Consider the following 19,923-nt stretch of genomic DNA (forward strand, 5'->3'; position numbering starts at 1 on the left):
TGCTCAAGGTTACCCGGCCAGTTATTTCTGGGTGTGGTGCTGAGTGTGTGAGCCCGGGATTCGATCTCCAGGTCGTCCCAACACTGGAACCAGTGCTCTTACTCGCTGAGCCACCTGGCCACCCCACTTCCAAGTATTCTTGATGAAAAAACCAGAGCTTAACAAAAAATTTGACTTTCAAATAAATACAAGTAGCAAGAGAAGCATGAGAAGGTAAACAGGGAAAAGAAACCATAAGGAACTTATTAAAGTTGAACTATTAACATTCCTACATGGAAAAATAATAATTGTAACTTATGAGACTTATCTCAGTATGAGGATAGTTGACGAGAATATATATGCATATATATGTACACATACATATATATGTATGTATAGGAGGGGGTAATGTGTGTATAAACACATATGCGAGTGTGGGCATATGTATGTTCATGTACACATAGACAGAGGGCACAGGATCAGTTGAATAGGAAGGGATGATATCTAAAAAATAAAATTAAGAGGCAAGAGAGGAAATATAATGGGAGAAGAAGAAAGGGACAGATAGAATAGGATAAATTATCTCATATAAAAGAGGCAAGTTTCTGTTACAATGGAGGGGAAGAGAAAGAAGCTGAAAGAGAATGGTTCAACCTTACTCTCACTGAAGTTGGCTTAAGGAGGGAATAACATACACTCAATTGGGTATGTTACCCTACAGGAAAGTAGGGGGGAAAGGAGATAAGAGAGGGGATGATAGAAGAGAGGGCAGATTGGGGGAGAGATAGATAGAAGCAAATATTTTTGAAAAGGGACAGGGTCAAAGGAGAAAATAGAATAAGTAGGGGGCAGTATAGGATGGAGGGAAATATAAATAGTCTTTCAAAATATAACTACTTCTCTGATCCCCCTAACTGAAGATGTTCTATCTTCCTCTAATTTTGTACTTTCTCCAGATCTCTCCTTTACTGTCATTACAGCACTCTACCTTATATCAAGTCTTCCTAGTAAACGAAAAGTTTGTTGGTGCAGAGTCTATTTTTTTTATTTTTTTAATTTCCAAAGCCTAGTATAATGCTTTGTGCATAGCAGATATGCAATACATATAAGTGAATGAAATTTAATAATTCACAGAAACTTCAAAATATAGCAATATTTATCCATACCAAGTATACTGCTAATAACACATTCATATTCTCTTTTTATATAGTTTCTTTTGATATCTATAAAAGATAGAAGCAGCAACGTAGCACAGTAGATAGAATTCTGAACCTGGAGACAAGGAAAACTAGAGTTCAAATCTGACACAAAAATAATAATAAATAAAAAAACAAGAGGATCTGTGATCTTTTTTTCTAGGATTTTCCTTAGAAAGAGAAGGAATAGTTTTCACCATATGGAGAAAGTGAAAGAAAAGGAAGTTTAAAAGACCTGTCTTCCTGTAATAGGGCACAGAAAACACATAAACAGCACCAGTCATGCTGAATAAATGACTGAAAACCATGGATAATTTTGTAATGTAGTATTATATAATCACTTGTGACATTACCCTTAAAGCAGAAATAACAATCTGGCAAAAAAAAAAAAAAAAAACCAAAACGGCAGAGACCAAGACAAAACAGTGACCAAGATTTAAGAACTGGGTCTCAATGTAGCAGAGAGGCTTTATAATTACAGAATGGAACTGTTATACTGTAAGGGTAATCAATCATCAATGGCTCAGGCTACGTAAACATCTTTCACTGACAATGTATTCTACAGTGTTTCTATGAAATAGTCCATGTTACATTCTGCTTTCTTCCCCCAAGAAAATTTTATTAATTTAATTATAAATTAATTAATTACTATATGTTAATCATCATACAAAGCTCTGTTTCAAGTGATATCAAAGAGAAGGAAAGATAAAAGCAGCCCAAAGCCCCAGAAAACAGTCAAAGAATTCTTTAAAATTCTGAAGACATCTGCTATTTTTTGTTACTATGGTACTAAGTCATATTCTGACCTCAATTTGTGAAGGTAATAATGCAAACAAGTGACATTTATATAGCACTTTGAAGTTTGCAATGTATTTATGCCTTATAGCACTATGGGATAGGTAATAATTATTATCCCCTTGTACAGATAAGGAAATGGAGACTCAGAAAGAATTGTGATATGCTTTTTGGAGGGAATAACCATATAAATGAGATCATAAATTCTTGGAAATAAAATATAATACAAAAAGCCCTAATTTTTTCTAAATCTTAGAAAAATTTCATAACATGAGAAGTTTATGTTTTAATACCATAGAAATTGATATGTGGTAGTATACTTCTAAAATATACCTTTAAAAAAACATTGATAAAAAGACTAATTCTTTAGTACAAAAAATAGTGATTTTAAGGTTTTCATTCAAGTTTTAGTATCTTATAGATTTTTTAATTTAAACTCTTATTCATATGGGGAAATCTCACAATAAGAAATTGCCTAAAGCTAGAAAATTTTTTAAAAAGTGAATAATAGCTAGAAATATTAGGGTCTTAAAGCAAAAATTTTGCTATGTTGATGGGGGAGGGGGAGGGGCTTTGGGTGGTGCCATGGTTGCTTTGAATGAATATGTATAAGCTTGATGGGGTGATCTCCATATAAGGCCATGGGGTGATCACCATATAAGGCCATAAATGTAAGACTGCGATGTGATTGGCTCGGACTCGCTATATATTTTCTCGTGTGAGAGGGCTCTCTCTCTCTCTCCGCCATGTAACTGTTGAAGAATAAACCACCCCGCTTCACTCCTCCGCCTTCTGTCTGGTGTTTTTCCCCGTGAGGGGCCGGTGACGACCGAAGACCCGGGATGGGTAAGTAAGAGGGCCGTAGGGCTAGTCGTCTAGATCTGTTGTAAGGGCAAACGCCCGCAACAGATTTTGGCGCCCAACGTGGGGCTGACCCTTCGGGACGACTAGCTGGCGGACGGCCTGCTGGACGCAGCTGGTCTGCTCCAGTCGCCAGACAGCCTCGAGGCCACTGTAGCCTCGGGAAGAGGACAGGATGGGAACAGGGCATAGTATCCCTGTATTTAGGCCGGAGGAGAAGGGGGTGATAGCGGCGCAACTTTATAAGCTCTGCGCCCAAAGGGGGGCAAAAATCCCCATTAAGACCTGAGGGAGTTTATAGATAAGATCTGGGACATATGCCCTTGGGTCAGGCATGTCGGCATACAGGCCGATAGATGGAGAGTTGTGGGACAGCAGATGGCAGCTTTTGAGAATGGCTGCCCTGGTTCGTTAACACCCACCGATTTTTCGGTCTTTAAGATAGTGGACGCGGCATTGAATCCTTCCCCGATTGCCGGTCCTTGGCCACACAGGTAGGCTCCTCATTAGCCGGGTCAGATTCAGAGTTAGAAAAAGGGAAGAATAAGGAATTGAAGGACCCAGGGGGCTTCGGTCAATATCCGTGGGAGGACTTAAGAGCTGTGGTAATGAATCAGGCGGCGGATAGTTCCGCTAGCAGTTCAGAAGGGGAAGATGAAGGTAAAAGGAGTGGGCGCCAAGATGGCGCCCGGGGATCGAGGGAGAGAAGAAGGACCCGGAAGGACACTCCCTCACGTTGGGAGAGGAGGGAGAGACGGGAGAACAAAGGGGAAACGGATGCAGGGGGCGCGCTCCCCACTTCCACGCCCTTTACCTCCGCCTTGCCACCAAGCACCTCCTGTTTGCCAGGCAATTACTGTCCTGCCCCGTCTTTCGCTGCTAGTTCCGCATATGTCGCCCCTCCCTGCCCTCCGCCCCCGCCTCCTCATTATGAGAAAGGGCGAGAGGCGAATATTTGTGAGGGAGAGGGGTTAATAAGGCGGAGCCTCCGTGTGGCGGCGGAGGCAGGCGCGGAGGTGGACTTCGCCTCTTGGGATGTCTATCCCATTTTGACTGATCCCCTTACGGGTCAGCGTACTCATTCTCCCATCCCATATAAGACACTGAAAGAGTTCAAAGAGGCAGTGACTAAGTATGGCCCTTCTTCACCCTATGTTAGGAGGCTACTCATGAACCTGGTGACCGCTCACCCCTGGACCCCGGGGGATTTTGACGAGCTAGCTATGTCCTGTCTAGACCCTGCTATGCATCTTGCCTTCCAGGCACAAGTGAAGAGGGAGGCCCGGCATTTGGCCCGACTTAGACCTGGGAGGCCCCCTCAAGACACTGAGCACTTGATTTGTGGCACTGGCCATTTTTCTAACCCGGCCGTGCAGGCAGCCTATGGGCAGTTAGAATTAGATGATGTCAAGGCCGCACACATAGCGGCCTGGGAGAAGGTTTCTGCCAAGGGTATGACAGGGGGCCCTAAATTAGTCGGCCTGAAACAAAGACCTGATCAGACCCCCCTTTCTTTTGTTAACCAAGTTCAGGAGACGGTCCATAGGACCCTAGGCAGCGGCCCTGGAATGGACATACTCATTAAGCAGTTGGTTAAGGAAGGCTTGCGCTCCAGGGAGGCAGCTGCGGTGGCATCCCTGCCATCGGAGGCCCCCTTGGAGGACGTCATAGATAAGTTAATGGACCTGCCCCCGGAAAATCCGATTGCACAGTTGGTTTGCACTGCCCAGGATAGGGACCGCCAGCTTGTACAGGCACTGGAAAAATTGACAGTCTCGAATACAGAGAGGGAACAGAGCCTCTTGGCGGCTATACAACAACTTAGCTCGTCAGCCCAGAAAGGTCCCGGCAAGCAGGCTTGTTTTCAATGTGGTCAATACGGCCATTATAAGGCCCAGTGCAAAGCCACCACCAGAGGAACACCTCCTAAGTGTTTTAACTGTGGACGCCTTGGCCACATAGCGCGGTTTTGTCGCGCCAAGAATAAACAGGGCAGCGAACAAGCCCCTTTGGAGACCGGGGTCTCCCCCGGATCTCAACCGCAGGGAAACGGCGGGTGGAGGGGCCCAGCCGCAGGGCCCCTCCCCCATCCTCGTTAAGCGGCAATTATCCTCAGCTTGTAAGAGTCAGGGCCTCTCCTGGAAAACAACCCTCCATCTTTACACTTCCCCCTGGAGAGGCGATAACAGTCCCTGCCCATTTGCCTTTCCACCCAGCTGTAGTGACCGGCCTAGAAGGCTCTCCTGACTTTGAGGTCCCCACCCAAGTAGCAGAGGATATGGAGGCAATGTTGACCCTGTTTAATCCACACTGCACCCCCGTCTCTATACGGGCTGATCAGATCATTGCTAAGGCGTTTCCCTTCGGCCCCTCATCCCAGCATCCTTGCCAATTGAATTGGGCTCGTTCCATCACTTTGAACCGTCCCACTTTGATTATTCATGTTGAGAATTATCCGATCTTAGGGATCATTGATACGGGGGCTGATTGTTCAGTCATTAATTTGGATCAGTGGAGGAAAGAATGGCCCTTGATGGTTGCATCCACGCCGGTCCAGGGAGTGGGGGGGAACAAGAGAGCTCAGAGATCGGCTCGTGCCCTCTCGTGGTCGGTGGATGATAATGCAGGCAGGTTCACTCCTTTGTGTCTCCCCGAGCTGCCTTATGCTCTGTGGGGGCGGGATGTCCTTGCGCAAATGCAACTCTCCTTAGTGACCCCGGACTGCTTACCGGGAAATGGATAGGGACCACTCTCGATTTGAGCTTCGCCCCGAAACTGACCTGGACGAATAACCGCCCGGTCTGGGTTGAGCAGTGGCCCCTTAAAGCTGAGAAGCTCACTGCTTTACAAAAAATTGTTGGCTCCCTTCTGCAGGATGATAGGATTGAACCCTCCTTTAGCCCATTTATTCCCTCTTGATAAAAAGGAATGTTCAGACTTTTGTGATCTGTGTGTGTTGATCCTCATCGAAGGGCTCGTTCTCTGGGTCAGAGTCAGTGGTGTCCGAGTATCTATAATGATCGGGCTCATTGTCACTAACGTCCGGCGTGACCGAGGTGGAGCTGCTGGCCTCTGGGTTTGACGGCTCTTCTACAGTTTTTGTGAAGAAAAGCTTCACCTTAAAGTTTGGAGAAAGTATCTGTTGGCCTTGTCTTTGTTCGCTTTGTCCAGATCGTTTTTGGACAGTGTGAGTATGAGATATTCCTTGTCATTATCTGACCGCTCGGCACTGCAAATACTATCAATCTCTTGATCTCCACAAAGACTTCCATTTTCTACTTTGTCTGAGTTTTCCTCTGGTCCTGGTATGAAGAATGTATTTACCCAAAAGTGAAACATTTTGTCCTTCTTGAGCATCTTGTTCTGCTTGTGGAAGAATTCCACTTTGATGTCACCACACACGGGCAAAGGCTGTGGGTCCCATTTACTCTGGGAACGCACAAGCGGACCAGGCCCTCCACGCAGTTAGCCTTTCCCCACCTCCACCCCCGAAAGCTTCCCCTGCACAGTTGGCACATGCTAAGTTCCATATCTCAGCTCGGTCTCTTAGGGCTCTTTATGGTGTGCCGAAGAGCGAGGCCAGACTTATTGTCCGGTCATGTATTGTGTGTGCCCCCTTCCGCCCTCGCATTAAGGAGGACGCATTTAACCTCCGAGGTACTGCCCCCAATGAGCTTTGGCAAATGGATGTTACACATCTTGGCTCTAAGTTTATCCATGTTTGTATTGATACCTTCTCATCTTTTGTCTTTGCTTCCCTGCAGCCTCGTGAGTCAACCAGAGCTGTTATTGCCCATCTCTATGAAATGATTTCTATCCTAGGAGTGCCATTAGCCTTAAAGACTGATAATGGCCCGGCATATACTTCCAAGGCTTTTGCCTTGTTCTGTACTGAATTTTCTATTCAACATGCTACAGGCCTCCCCTACAACCCTACCGGGCAAGCCCTTGTTGAACGGGCAAACCGTACGCTTAAGACCGTCCTGTTTAAACAGAAAGGGGGAATATGCAGGTCGGTCACTCGTCAAGAGTTGGCCCAGGTTGTCTTTACCTTAAATTTCCTGCAAGTTAGAGATGACGGCACCACTGCCACCATGAGGTTCTGGAGCGCCTCCGGTGAGAACACCACCTCTTCTCCATTGACCCTCCCCGCACCTAACCGGGCACTGCCCGGTTCCAGGGTAATGTGGCAGGATAAGGGGGGCCAATGGCACGGCCCTGTAAAAGTGGTTGGAAGAAGGCCCGGCCACCTTTCCTTTTTTCCAAATAATGACCCAACAGCGGTACAGCAATGGGTGCCCCTTCACAAAGTTAGGGATCTTGATTAAGGCACCACCCCCGACAGGTTGGGGGGTGAGGAGAATTCTTGTTCTTCTTGTCTTTCAGATTGTCGACTCACCCTCCTCATCTTGAGTCTCCTTGCTGAGAATGCCGTGACGGAATTACGCTGGGGACTGCTTTCCACCTTCCCGAGACCCATGCCTGTGACTTCTTCGGCACAAGTTTTTCCTCGTTTATTTACAGTTAACAACACCCTTAAGCTCCCTGTTCTGCACCTCAACAACGACACTAGGCCGGTGGAAAGTAACAGGACAATATCATTTAATGGGACGTTATGTTTTCAAATCACACCCACAGTCGATCCGGAACTGTCACCATGTGTCGGGCTGTTTCCTCAAGAGGCTGTGTGGTCTGACCGCCTCAACTTTACAAGCAAGAGGGTGAACGGCTCCCTATTGAAAGGACTTTGGCCGGCCCGCACAATGATTAGAGCGAAGGATAACAGTGGTCTCCTTTGTGGAGAGGGCGGAGGGGAGTGGCGGCCCCAGCCCAGCGCCCAGCCTCGCTGTCGGCCCTCCCGCCACAAGGATTTTTGGCCCTGGACGGAGTGCCAGTCACCCGCAGCTGTCCCTGTGCACCCGTTTTTTACCTTTTCCCCTCCCATCCCTTCTGGTAATGTTACTGCGGGTGTGGCAACCAACTGGACTTGCCAAGATGCTAAACCTCTTATGTCCACTGTTACCTCCGATACAAACTCGCGTCATCTTCATTATGAAGATCCTGGGGTCACTGCAAACCCTTTTGATTTGTGGTTGCTCTGTGGGGAGGGGGGCGCTTGTTTGGATTTGCGCCCCATGGCCATGCTGTTGGGCGGGGTCATGGGGTGGGGAAATGGTACATGGACAGAACTGGACCCCTTCGATTTTAATATGTCAAGGCCAGTCAAGCATGTACAGATACCACCCACACCTGTCTGTGTTTGGCAACCCTTTCTGTTTTTGGTTTCCAATCGGACAGGACACAATGAGTCTCTTCTCCAATGTAAGAATGACTGCTTTTATTCTTCCTGCTGGAATGCTCAAGCGTTCCCATTGGCAGTTGTCCTCCACCTCCCATGGTGGGTTCCCTGGCCACTTAACATTACCAATTCTGCTTTGCAGTTAAGGCCAAAGAGAGACTTCGGCATTTCTGCTGCCATTATTGCCGCCATTGCTGTTGCTGCCGCTGCGGCTACTGCAGCAGCCGCCAGTTTGGCTTATGCTGTGCCGACTGCAACGGCGATTGCCAATCTGAGCGCCTCCGTTACCATGGCCTTAACAGCCCAAGAGGGAATAAATGGGCACCTGTATACCGGAATGATGCTTCTGAATCAGAGGGTGGACCTGATTCAGGAGGAGGTTGATGTCCTCTGGGAGGTAGCCCAAGTTGGGTGTACTCTGCGTATGCCTGGTTTATGTGTTACTCCTGTTTTGTATGAGAACTTTACTAGAGCAGCTAACCTGTCCCGTCAACTTTCCGTTCTCCTCCTAGGCAATTGGTCCGCCGAATACGAACAACAGATAAGACAATTAAGACTGGCTATTGCATCGGTGAATTCCACCTCTGTCGATCCTGCCGTTCTTTCCGGACTGTCTAAGTGGCTGCATGATGTTACATCCTGGTTCTCACAGTGGGGAGGCTTAACCTCCTCCACCGTGGTGTTTGCTCTTGTGATTATTCTGCTTCTGTATTGCGTCTGTAAGCTACGGCGACGTCAGGATGGCTACATGCTTCTGACCCAACAGGCACTTTTAACCCTCCAAGATGGGGGAGATCCTCAGGTATGGTTCCAGGCCATGGAGGACGTGTGACACCTGGGGTAAGACGGGGGTGACTCCATGACGGGCAACTCCTCCCTCCTCGGCCGCCTAAGACAGGACCCAGGGTGTCGGTGTCCTACGACGGGTAAGGTTCGAGTGAATCGGAGGTGACCTAAGCCAGAGGCCCCCGCACCGCACGTCAGAATCCTTGGGACAGGACCCCTGAGTGGTAATGGGATTTTTCCGTGGTCTTTCGGGCAAGAAGCATGGTCACCTGTGTCGCCTGTAGCGAGAAGCTTAGCAGCCTGTACTGCCAATTCTTTTGGCATATAGGATTATCGTTTGCTTTAAAGAAAAAGGGGGAGTTGATGGGGGAGGGGGAGGGGCTTTGGGTGGTGCCATGGTTGCTTTGAATGAATATGTATAAGCTTGATGGGGTGATCTCCATATAAGGCCATGGGGTGATCACCATATAAGGCCATAAATGTAAGACTGCGATGTGATTGGCTCGGACTCGCTATATATTTTCTCGTGTGAGAGGGCTCTCTCTCTCTCTCCGCCATGTAACTGTTGAAGAATAAACCACCCCGCTTCACTCCTCCGCCTTCTGTCTGGTGTTTTTCCCCGTGAGGGGCCAGTGACGACCGAAGACCCGGGATGGGTAAGTAAGAGGGCCGTAGGGCTAGTCGTCTAGATCTGTTGTAAGGGCAAACGCCCGCAACACTATGTAATAACACATATAATATTATCACACATGTAATATTATCATCTACGTATCAGCTTCCTCCATGTGAAGAAAACAAAATAATACTTCAATAAAGGGGCATTAATGTTAGGCCAGAAGAAAAATATTGAATAACAATTAGATATGTATGGGGATCTTTTACTTTCTTGGCTTAATAATATAAAGTCTAATATGTAAAACCTGATCTTGTAAAATATATTTGACATTAAATTTTAAGCTATAATTTATTCATCTATATATTTACTTATTTAAATGTTTTTAATTCTTGTCACAAAGGAACTGCAACATGGTGAACTTTAGAATCTCAATTGTTGAGAAGCAAGCAAAAATGAGAGAATATAATTAGTTATCAAGATTATTAGAATCACGGAATTTACAGTTAGAAAGGATCTCAAGAAATTATTATTCCAGTCCTGTTGCCTTTAGGTAAGCATTATTATTTCTACTTTATAGATAAAGGAACTGAAACATAGAGAAGTAAAGTAACATTAAGTTGAACTCAGAATAATGGAAAACCAATAGATGTTCTAAAGAAGAGATAATGAAATATGTCCTGCTGTATGGTAAAAAGGTGGGTGACTACTAAAGGAGTATACAAGAGGATAGTCAGACATAGTCTTTAGAGGAACGACATGTTTTTGATTTTATTGTTTTTATCACAAGAGAATGTCCAATCTGGAGGAAGAGTGAAAAATGACTGTGATGCAAAACCAAAAGGCAAAAATAAAGCTTTTTTTTCTTTGCTTTTTGGAGGGGGAAGGTAGGGCAATTGGTGTTAAGTGAGCTGCCCAAAGTCACACGGCTAGTTTTTTGTGTTAAGTTTCTGAGCCTCCCCAAATATTTTTTTAAAGTAATAGCTGGGTATGTTTTAGAGTAGAGAATAAGAACAAAATTTCTTATTTGCTAGTAAAATTCCCTTTCTATTATATTATGGCATTTCTCATGAAAATTACTGTTTTCTGGATTTCATATTATCTAGTGTCAAGCTAACATAAATGCCTTGGGTTTTTTGCATTTTATTTTTTTTAAGTTTTATTGATACATTTTAGAAAAAATCCCAGTCATTTCAAGTTACATGCCAGTCCAAAGAACCCTCACTTATGACCAAGAAAAACAATTAAGGAAAACTGACTGACATAGCAAATGTCTAACAATATATGCAACATTCTGTATCTGTAGTTATTAAGAGTAGGGAAGTAAAAAGGACCCATTTTCCAGACAAGAAGCTGAGGAGAAAAAAGAGAAAATTAAACTCCAAAATCTACTGAGTACAACTTTTGTCATAAAAACTTTGTCTATTTTTCTTTTCAGAGCCATTCTTATCAGCTGTTTCTGCTGCTTGTAATTGTTTTTATCTTCATAGCCTTGTAAAAATGGTATATCTAGATAGTGGCAAGCTTCCCAAGTTTGGCTCCTCTATTTTTTTTTTTTTGGAGAGGGGAAGGCAGGGCAATTGGGGTCAAGTGACTTGCCCAAGGTCACATGGCTAGTAAGTGTTAAGTGTCTGAGGCCGGATTTGAACTCAGGTCCTCCTGACTCCAGGGCTGGTGCTCTATTCACTGCATCACCTAGCCACCCCTCCTCTGTTTTTTATTACGTTCCTGTCTGTATCGGATTGGCTGACGTGATTTGTGGAGAAATTCAGACCCAATGAAGGCAAGTGACTTGTTCAAGGTCAAAGTCAAAACATGACATGATCAACTGATAGAAAATATTCTCTTTGTACATGTCTGAGAGTAGACAATAGAAATAAAGAGCCAGTTCCAGGGAGATCTGTCAATTGTGCACAGGTATATATGAGGACCAGGAAAGGAGTCATGAAAAAGGTAGCTACTGAGACGAGTGCAGAAGGAATCAAGGGAGGTGAGGAGGAAATGTATCCCAGGAATGGAGGGACAGCCAATGCAAAAACATAGATATAGGAAATGGAGTGTTGTGTGTAAGAAACAGTAAGGGCAGTCTGGCTGGACCTTAGAGTATGGGAACGTGAGTACCATATAATAATAGAAAAGTACGTTGGGGCCAAGTTTAAAGGGTTTTAAAGGCCAAACAGAGAAATTTTATTGTTCCTAAAGACAAAAAAAAAAGCCATTGGAGTTTAATGAGGAAAAAGTGACATAGAGCTAATGTTAGCAGTTATCTGAAGAATAAAGTGAGGACAGATAAGCCAGGGAAATCAAGAAACCAATTAAAAGCATTTTTCAATTACTTTCAATGTGCCAGACATTGTACTAAGTGCTGGGAATATAAATGTATCTCTGCCTAAGCAGATTGGATGGTTTTTCTTTGTACACAGAGGATTCCTGATTGGCTAAGAAAATGATGAACCACATTACATACCTGTGCACAGATGACAGATCTCCCAGGAATTGTAGACATGTAGAAAGCTGGATTTGTACCTTACCTTCTAGCACTTGCAACTCTAGAGATAGCTAAAAGACTCCCCCCTCCCCAAAACCACCACCCTAGGAGATCATTTTCTCCTTCCCAAGCTGAAGAGTTCCTTTACTCTTAAGTGTTCTTTGTTCCACTCTAATCTGTATAAATTCCCTAACTTCTGTATATGGCTAACTTTGACAAATAAGTACGTTAGCTATTTGAGATAGCCTTTAATGTGACTAATAATTGTTGGAAGGGAGCTAAGCTGGTGATAGTAAACTATTACTTAGTCTCCTCTTGAGAGTGATCAGGGAAAGTGTCATTTATATTGGACCCTAAAGTATTAAACTTTGCTATTGTTGAATCGTTTCAGTTGTGTCTGACTCTCTGACTCTTCATGACCTCATTTAGTGTTTTCTTGGCAGATACTTTGATACATATATATATATATATATATGTCATATATATCCTTCTCCAGATCATTTTACAGATTAGGAAACTGAGACAAACAGGGTTAAGTGACTTGACTAGGGTCATATAGCTAGTAAGTGTCTGAGGTCAGATTTGAACTCAAGTTCTCCTGACTCTAAATGCAGCATTCTATCTATTGCACAACCTAGCTGCTCCAGACTCCTCTAGACTACCAATATTTGAAGCATGGTGGAAAAAATAATTCTAGTTCAATATCCGTCTTGGAGACAGCTGAGGAAAGGTACACGGCCCCAGACATGGCTTCCTTCCTGCTCCCCACAAAGGTGGAAATCTCAGTCTCCCTTGGAAAGGAATAGGCCAAATTCCAAATCTGATGTCTATCCATGCTACAAGTGAGACATCCATCTATATACTGGGCAGTAACACACATTTTATACAATAAAGGTAAAAGCAAACCCTAAATTCAAGGACCTCACATTTTAATAGGAGAGACATAAATAACTAGGTACATACAAGATACATATAGAATAGATGGGAAATAAACTCAAGAAGGGAAAGCATTAGAAGTTGGAATGACTGGGAAAGTACTACTGGAGAAGATAGGATTTGAGCTAAGGCTTGAAAGAAGCTTGGGAAACAAAAAAGTAGAAGTGAGGGGGGAAAGTATTCCAGGCAGGCATGGGAGACAGTCAGTACAAAGCATAGAACTGAACTGTCACATGATAAAATAATATATGTAAAGCACTTTGTAAACCTTAAAGTGCCATGTAAATGCTAGCTACCAGCACTGCCACTACTGCTAGTAGTACAGTCATTATGTGAGGAATAAGTAGGCTGGTATAGCTGGATCACAGAGTTCATGTATGGGACTAAAGCATAAGAAAACTAGAAAGATAGGAAGGGGGTAGATTATAAGGGGGTTTCAATGCCAACAGAGGACTTTATATTTGATCCTATATAGCTGATATATATATATATATATATATTTATGTTTATTCATTCATTTGATTGCTTCTACAAAAAAATCCCAGTAGTTTGAGGTGTAATCACAAAATTTCTTTTCTCTGCACACTTATGCACCTATCTATAAGGCACAGTACTCCACTGCTTCTTCCTTACACAGAAAATACATTATCCATTCATATTCCAAAACAAAAAAGAGTCTAGTCAAAGACCATCTGCTAGGAAAATAACTTTGTCAGTATTTATTTTTTAATACTGACAACAGTATGCCAAAAGAACTACTCCTTTTGAAATAGTTTAAACAATTCCTTCCCTTTCGCCCCCATCTTCAGTTCATCTTGTCTACAAAAGAAGGCATTGAAAGTTTTCTGGATATAGGTGCCTACAAATATTTGGTTACCTGAGGATGTTAATTAGGCTATCTTAATGTAATAACACTACTATACAAACAAGCACAGAAGGAGGTTTTCTATTTTTTTCTTTTTTGGAGGGGGAAGGGCAGGGGAATTGGGGTTAAGTGATTTGCCTAAGGTCACACGGCTAGTAAGTGTTAATTTTCTGAGGTCGGATTTAAACTCAGGGCTTCCTGACTCTGGGGCCAATGCTCTATTCACTACACCACCTAGCCACCCTAGAAGGAGGTTTTCTAGATCAAGATACTTGGAAAAACCCAAGAATGATGTAAAAAAAAAACTATTTGAACTTTCTTCAGCATAGTTTACTTATGCACAAGGAAAAAATTATTAAAGTCTGCAGGACATATTTCATATTCAAAGATGTATTTGGTAATCTAAAGAGCATTTGGAAATAAATATTTGTATAGCTCATATAAATCTGTATCCCAATTCCCACTCTCATAGATGAGTTCAGTCCCTATACCTTGGCTAAATCAGGGGTCTAGGGGTACCTCAGAGGAATCAAAGGAGATTCTCTAATACCATTTATTTGAGCTCCCAGCTTCCCCCCAATATTTTCAGTTGAAATTTAATTTAGTCAATTAGCCCTAAGTAGCTTTTAGATAGGGAGTATTTACTAACATGGTACAATATTAACAGTTAGTACAAAACCTCTCACCCAAAAGTCAGTGACACACTCTCCCCCAAGTACATACAGAATCCAGAGGAAGGTATGTTCAAGCTTAGAGAGCACATGTGGCAAGGGGTAACTTATAACTCCTGGTTGCTGGTTCCTTTTCTATTTCTCCCTCCTCACCCTGCATGGCTTATCTGCATCTGTCTGTCTGATTCTCAGTGTGGATACTACTGATAACTAATTAGAGATTCTGGTAGGATATCAGTGGGAAAATAGGAAGTCCAAAATCTTCTGCACCATTTGAAACTCACAGATTCTTTTCTAGCCAAAGTGGGTAGAGGAAAGAGATACAGCCAAGGCAGAAACCTCTCCTTACTCCCTCAGGTGTTTATTCTCTGGGATGTGCTAGAGAGCCACACTTATTCCATTTTTTGAGATGAATCTCTTCTTAATTTGCTTGATAAATTTACAGATAATCTCCAGGGAGTGGCCAAGTTTCTTTGGCCTATCTATACTCCATACCCAGCAATCTTTTTACCCAGGAAGAAGCCTCTGTCTGTTGTTGTCTTTATCCTAGAAATTTATTTCCCCCTGCTGGCTACCTGCTGGCATTGAAGAATTCCTCATGAGGACTTCTCATTGAGGAAGTACCTAGGCCCTAGGCCAACCATGCTTGTTCCTTCATATTCCTGATTCTCCCAGGATTCTCCACCATGCCTCCTTCCCCTCCTTCCTTTTCAGCTCCTTTTATATAGTCTTTTTCCTTACATTTTATAATACATTTTTCTTATATTTTTCTTATAATGTACATTTTTCTTACATTTTATAATGTAAAGAAGTAGAGAACGATATCTTCCTTTTTGCTTGTATTTGTATTCTCAGTGTATATAGTACGGTGCCTGGCACATAGCATGTGCTTAAACACTGCTGACTATCTGAATAAGATCCTTTTGCAAGTACTCCAGTTCAAAGGTCTTTTCCCACTTAGTTTAAGGCTTATGAATTGATTATTTTATCACTTATGTTAAAAGGGATGGGGTTGAGTAAATCAATCACCTCACCCTTACAATTGATTCTAGGGTGTTGTTGCTTGAGTCCTTTCAGCTATGTCAGACTCTCTGTGACCCCATATGGGATTTTCTTGGCAAAGATACTGGTTTGCCATTTTCTTCTCTGGCTCATTTTACAGAGAAGGAAACTGAGGCAAACAGGGTTAAGTAATTTGCCCAAGTTCTCACAGCTTATCACTGCCTGAGACCAAATTTGAACTCAGGTCCTCCTGACTCTAGGCCTGGAGCTATATCTACTGTACCACCTAGCTGCCCTTTATTCTAGGGTACTATATTTGAAAATCACTTTTCTGCCACAGAGAAACTAAGATGTATAGGCTTCTACATTTTAAAAGCTGACTTTACCATTTGACTGCAGGAGTAGGAGGTGGGGAATAAATGTAGATTAGTGACCAGTTTATACTGAAAAATACAAAACAACAGTATGTAGAAATTTAGCATTGATGTTTCCTTAAGCTTAACTGTAAACAACTTTCCAGCCCTGCAGGTTTCAGCCCCCATGCCTGATTTCATCACAAAATAATATACTGACAAGCATGTCTCAATAATATATGAAAACAAGAACTATGGAACAAAGAAATGTTAATGGAACTAAAATAAAGGTTAATATTTCAAATTCTTAAATTTAAACTCAATTGTTAATGAACAGGTATTTTCTTTCAGTCACTTTGTAGATCCCAAGGTCAAAGTAAAAAGGAACTAAATTATAACTTTAATGCCTAAAACTTTAGCTTTACTTTTATTTTACTTCGTCTTGTACTTTTTATGTAAGCAGAGTAAATTCCACATTTCTAATCTTTATAGGAATAATGTTTGCTACTGCTAGTATCAATTCTTGCTTTAAAAGCTAGTCAGGAAACATATTTTCAATCATTACTTAGAAAAGACTTCCATTTTGGGGTTTTTTTTGGTTTTGTTTTTTGCTTTTTGGAAAGGGAAAGGTAGGGCAATTGGGGTTAAGTGACTTGCCCAAGGTCATTCGGCTAGTTTTTTTTTGTGAGTGTTAAGTGTGTGAGGTCCTCCTGACTCCAGGATCGGTGCTCTATTCACCACTGCACTACCTAGCTGCCCTTGATTTCCATTTCTTTTTTTAGTATAAAAGTACTTGTGACATTTTTTTCAGGAAATTTTCTGGGTCTTCATAGTACTATATGAAGTAAAACTTTAAGAAAAGAATGGGGAAGGGGAGACCTGGTTAACTCAGGTTAAAAACCTATTTCAACCCTGATAGAAAAGTATGTTTTGTTTTGTTTTTAATTTACATTTCCTTTAAGTATAACGAATTTTGGATGATCTGAGATCTTGTAATACGTAATGGGCACGGTCAGAAAATTCACTTATAGATTGTATAGGAGACTAGACTGAATGTTTACTAGCCCCAGATCATATTTCATAAGCTTTTCCTTTAAAAAAAACCACTATGATCTACTTTGTAGTGACTTTTTTTAATTTTTGTTTTTGTTTTTGCTTTTTGGAGGGGGGAGGGTAGGGCAATTGGGGTTAAGTGCCTTGCCCAAGGTCACACGGCTAGTTTTTGCGTGTGTGTGTCAAGTGTCTGAGGCTGGATCTGAACCCAGGTCCTCCTGACTCCAGGGCTAGTGCTCTACTCACTGCACCACCTAGCCACACCATGACTTTTTTTTTTAAACCTTAAAGTAGAAAGTACCTATTGGGTAAAAATTTTTAGTAAAGTAAAGGTTCTAGATAGTTGCATTTTAGTTAATTAAAATTTTATTCTATTAAGGAATAATCTTAAAGAGGAAAGGAACAAAATCAAGTTTTAATTTTACACAGGAAAATCATAAAGAACTTTGGAAATTCATAAAATAATTCATAAAAGATTCATAAAAGATGATATCAGTAAAAATAAATTTTCCCCAACAAATCTATACTGTAATAAGAGAAACCCTGTCTTAATTCCATTAATTTTACCAAGAGAAACCACTTTCCCAGAAAATATTAAAAATTAATGTACAGTACCTCTTGTAGCATTTTTAGACTTCATACTTTTTATGTGGCTAATTGTCTTTTTATCTTTTGATTTCTTTCTCTCTTTTTCTACTTCCTTCTTTTGTTGACACATTTTTATTTCTCTTTGTATCTTTTCTTCTTCTTCAGCAGCATATTTTTGCTGTTCCTTCCAAGCTTCCAGTTCCTTAGTTGCTTTTCCTCTCTCATTTTCTTTCAAATCTTCAATTTTTTTCCGTTCATTTTCTTCAATCTGTAAGAATTGAGATCATGAGATTCTTAAAAAGGTTTTGTAAAGGACAACAGTTTCTGGGAAGGAAAGAAAAAAAGAGAAGAAAGAATAAGGAGAAAAGATAAATACATTAAGATCATTCATCATTCAGACCTCTCAAACTCCTACCATCATAGTTAGTATTAGGTATTTATAGGCTTCCAAAAACCAAACGATTCTTCCTACAACACTAATCTAAATCCTACCCTATCTGAGATCTATGGCTATGTCACATAACAGCTTCAGGAGCCCTGGCCCAAACAGAATGTAGATGTTGAAGCTAATTTGGGGGAAAAGAGTTTCTCTCATCTGTCTAGAAAAGTTTTCAGTGATGAGTTTAAAAAACTTTTCTCCATGAAGTCAAATCTCAATTTGCTCTAAAATCAACACCTTGCACAATGTTTCATGTTCTCTCTGCCCCAAATTTTCCCTCCCTTAGAAGGATATGCAGAAAAGGTAGGAAAAGAACCATAGACTTGTAGGATCATAGAGTTGCAAGGGATTTCAGAAGCCATCTAGCCCAATCCCCTCATTTTGCAGATAGGGAATCTAAAGACTAGGGAGGTTAAATACCTTGAGATACTCTTCCATTTAATTGCTTCTTCCTCCTGTTTTCTGATTTCACTTATTGCAAAAATGTCAAAATTGGTACAATTTAATTCCTCTAATAAAGTATACACTTACTGGTCAGTAGACAAGGATCTCACATTTAGAATACTATTAACAAAGTTAACAAACTATCTAAATACTATGTAATTCTTATCACTCTCTGCCTCCCCACTCCTTGCCCCTATCCCCTTTCTGCCATTCTGCCACCATTACTAAAGAAGCGAAATGAAGTTCCTTCAAACTGGGGACCATTTTGCATTTTCCTTTATTTCATGAGTTGCCATGACCTAAATTCCTTAACAACTGACCAGTCTATTAATAATGAGTCACCACACACTTATTTAATATGCTCCTCAAAAAGCAGAGTCCTATTTCCAGGACTATACTCAGTCTTTCCAGCATGGCAGAATCTGCCAGAGCTTTTGCTGGTATAGTTTTCAAGAAACCAGGGTCACCTCCATACCACAACGATGAATCAGAGTTGGACTTTATGGAGGGAAAATAAAACCTCTGTTAGAATGAAATACAACAATTCTTGGGCTAGAAAGAAAAGAAAAATCAATTCAAACTATGATAAATAGGGAGATACTAAGAGAACAACTATATATTCTTGATGAGTTCAACTCACCAGAACCAAATGAGCCCTACATTCCAGGAAATTGAATGAACTGGCAGATTGGTTACTAAGCCAATGTCAGTGATCTCTGAAAGATGGTGGAGAATAATAGAAAGGGCCCTATAGAAATGGAGACACGAAAATGTTCCAATTTTTCAAAAAGGAAATTAAAAGAAGTCTGAAAATGATAGGTCAATGAGCTTGATTTTTACTCCTTGCAGAATTGTAGAATTTAGAGATGATAACTTCTAGGAGAAGCAGTGTTCACAAAGAGCCAACATTAGATTCATTAAGAACAAGTCATGTTGGAAATGATCTTATTCCCTTGTTAGACATGACTCTTTACTGATAGACCAGAGGAATACTAGAGAAGCAACATGTCTAGATTCTAGCAAAGCATTTGACAGAGTTTCTCTTGCTTTTCTTGTGTAAGAGGTATGGAATACTGTTAGCTGCATTCCAGTTGAATGGACTAGTTGAATGGAATGATGTCAACATGGTGGGAAGTATCTAATTTGGTACTCTAGAGACTGTGCTTGATTCTACTCCCTAGCTTATCAAATTTTCAAAAGACATAGAGCTAGGAAGGAGACCTAACAAGAATGACAGTCAGGATCTGAAAAGATAGCTGACTGGAATGTTGTATGAAATCTAAAGAAAAAAAAAAGAAATTTAAGAGAGATAAATAAAGAGCTACCATTAAACTTTAAAAAAATGTTTAAACCAATATAAGATGGAAGACATAGGTCTAAAAAGCAATTTCTATGAAAACAATCTGAGACTACAAGCTCAATATGAGTGAGCAGTATGACAAGGCAGGAAAAAAAAGCTATAGAAACCAGCTTGGCTTAAGTATTCTAAACCAATACTTTCCAAAAAACTGTATCTTCCCCAAGCCTAGGAAGATGTCTAGTTATTAAAGTCAGT

General features: G+C 41.6%; 1 protein-coding gene and 1 pseudogene across 1 annotated transcript in view; both read right to left on the reverse strand.

Moving 5' to 3' along the window:
* Positions 1-19,923, reverse strand: part of DNAAF4 (dynein axonemal assembly factor 4) — a 97,969-nt gene that overhangs the window by 46,226 nt on the left and 31,820 nt on the right. Inside the window, exon 4 of the mRNA XM_069098102.1 lies at positions 17,513-17,753. Within this exon, the coding sequence (XP_068954203.1) occupies positions 17,513-17,753 (241 nt within the window). The remainder of the gene's footprint in view (positions 1-17,512; positions 17,754-19,923) is intronic.
* LOC138168706 (phosphatidylinositol 3,4,5-trisphosphate 3-phosphatase and dual-specificity protein phosphatase PTEN pseudogene) lies at positions 4,952-6,462 on the reverse strand (annotated as a pseudogene).

The sequence above is a fragment of the Petaurus breviceps genome, unplaced genomic scaffold (genome assembly GCF_028583685.1).
Source record: "Petaurus breviceps papuanus isolate PSGF00001 unplaced genomic scaffold, PetGlider_PUasm1.0 37, whole genome shotgun sequence".
Taxonomy (NCBI): Eukaryota; Metazoa; Chordata; class Mammalia; order Diprotodontia; family Petauridae; genus Petaurus; species Petaurus breviceps.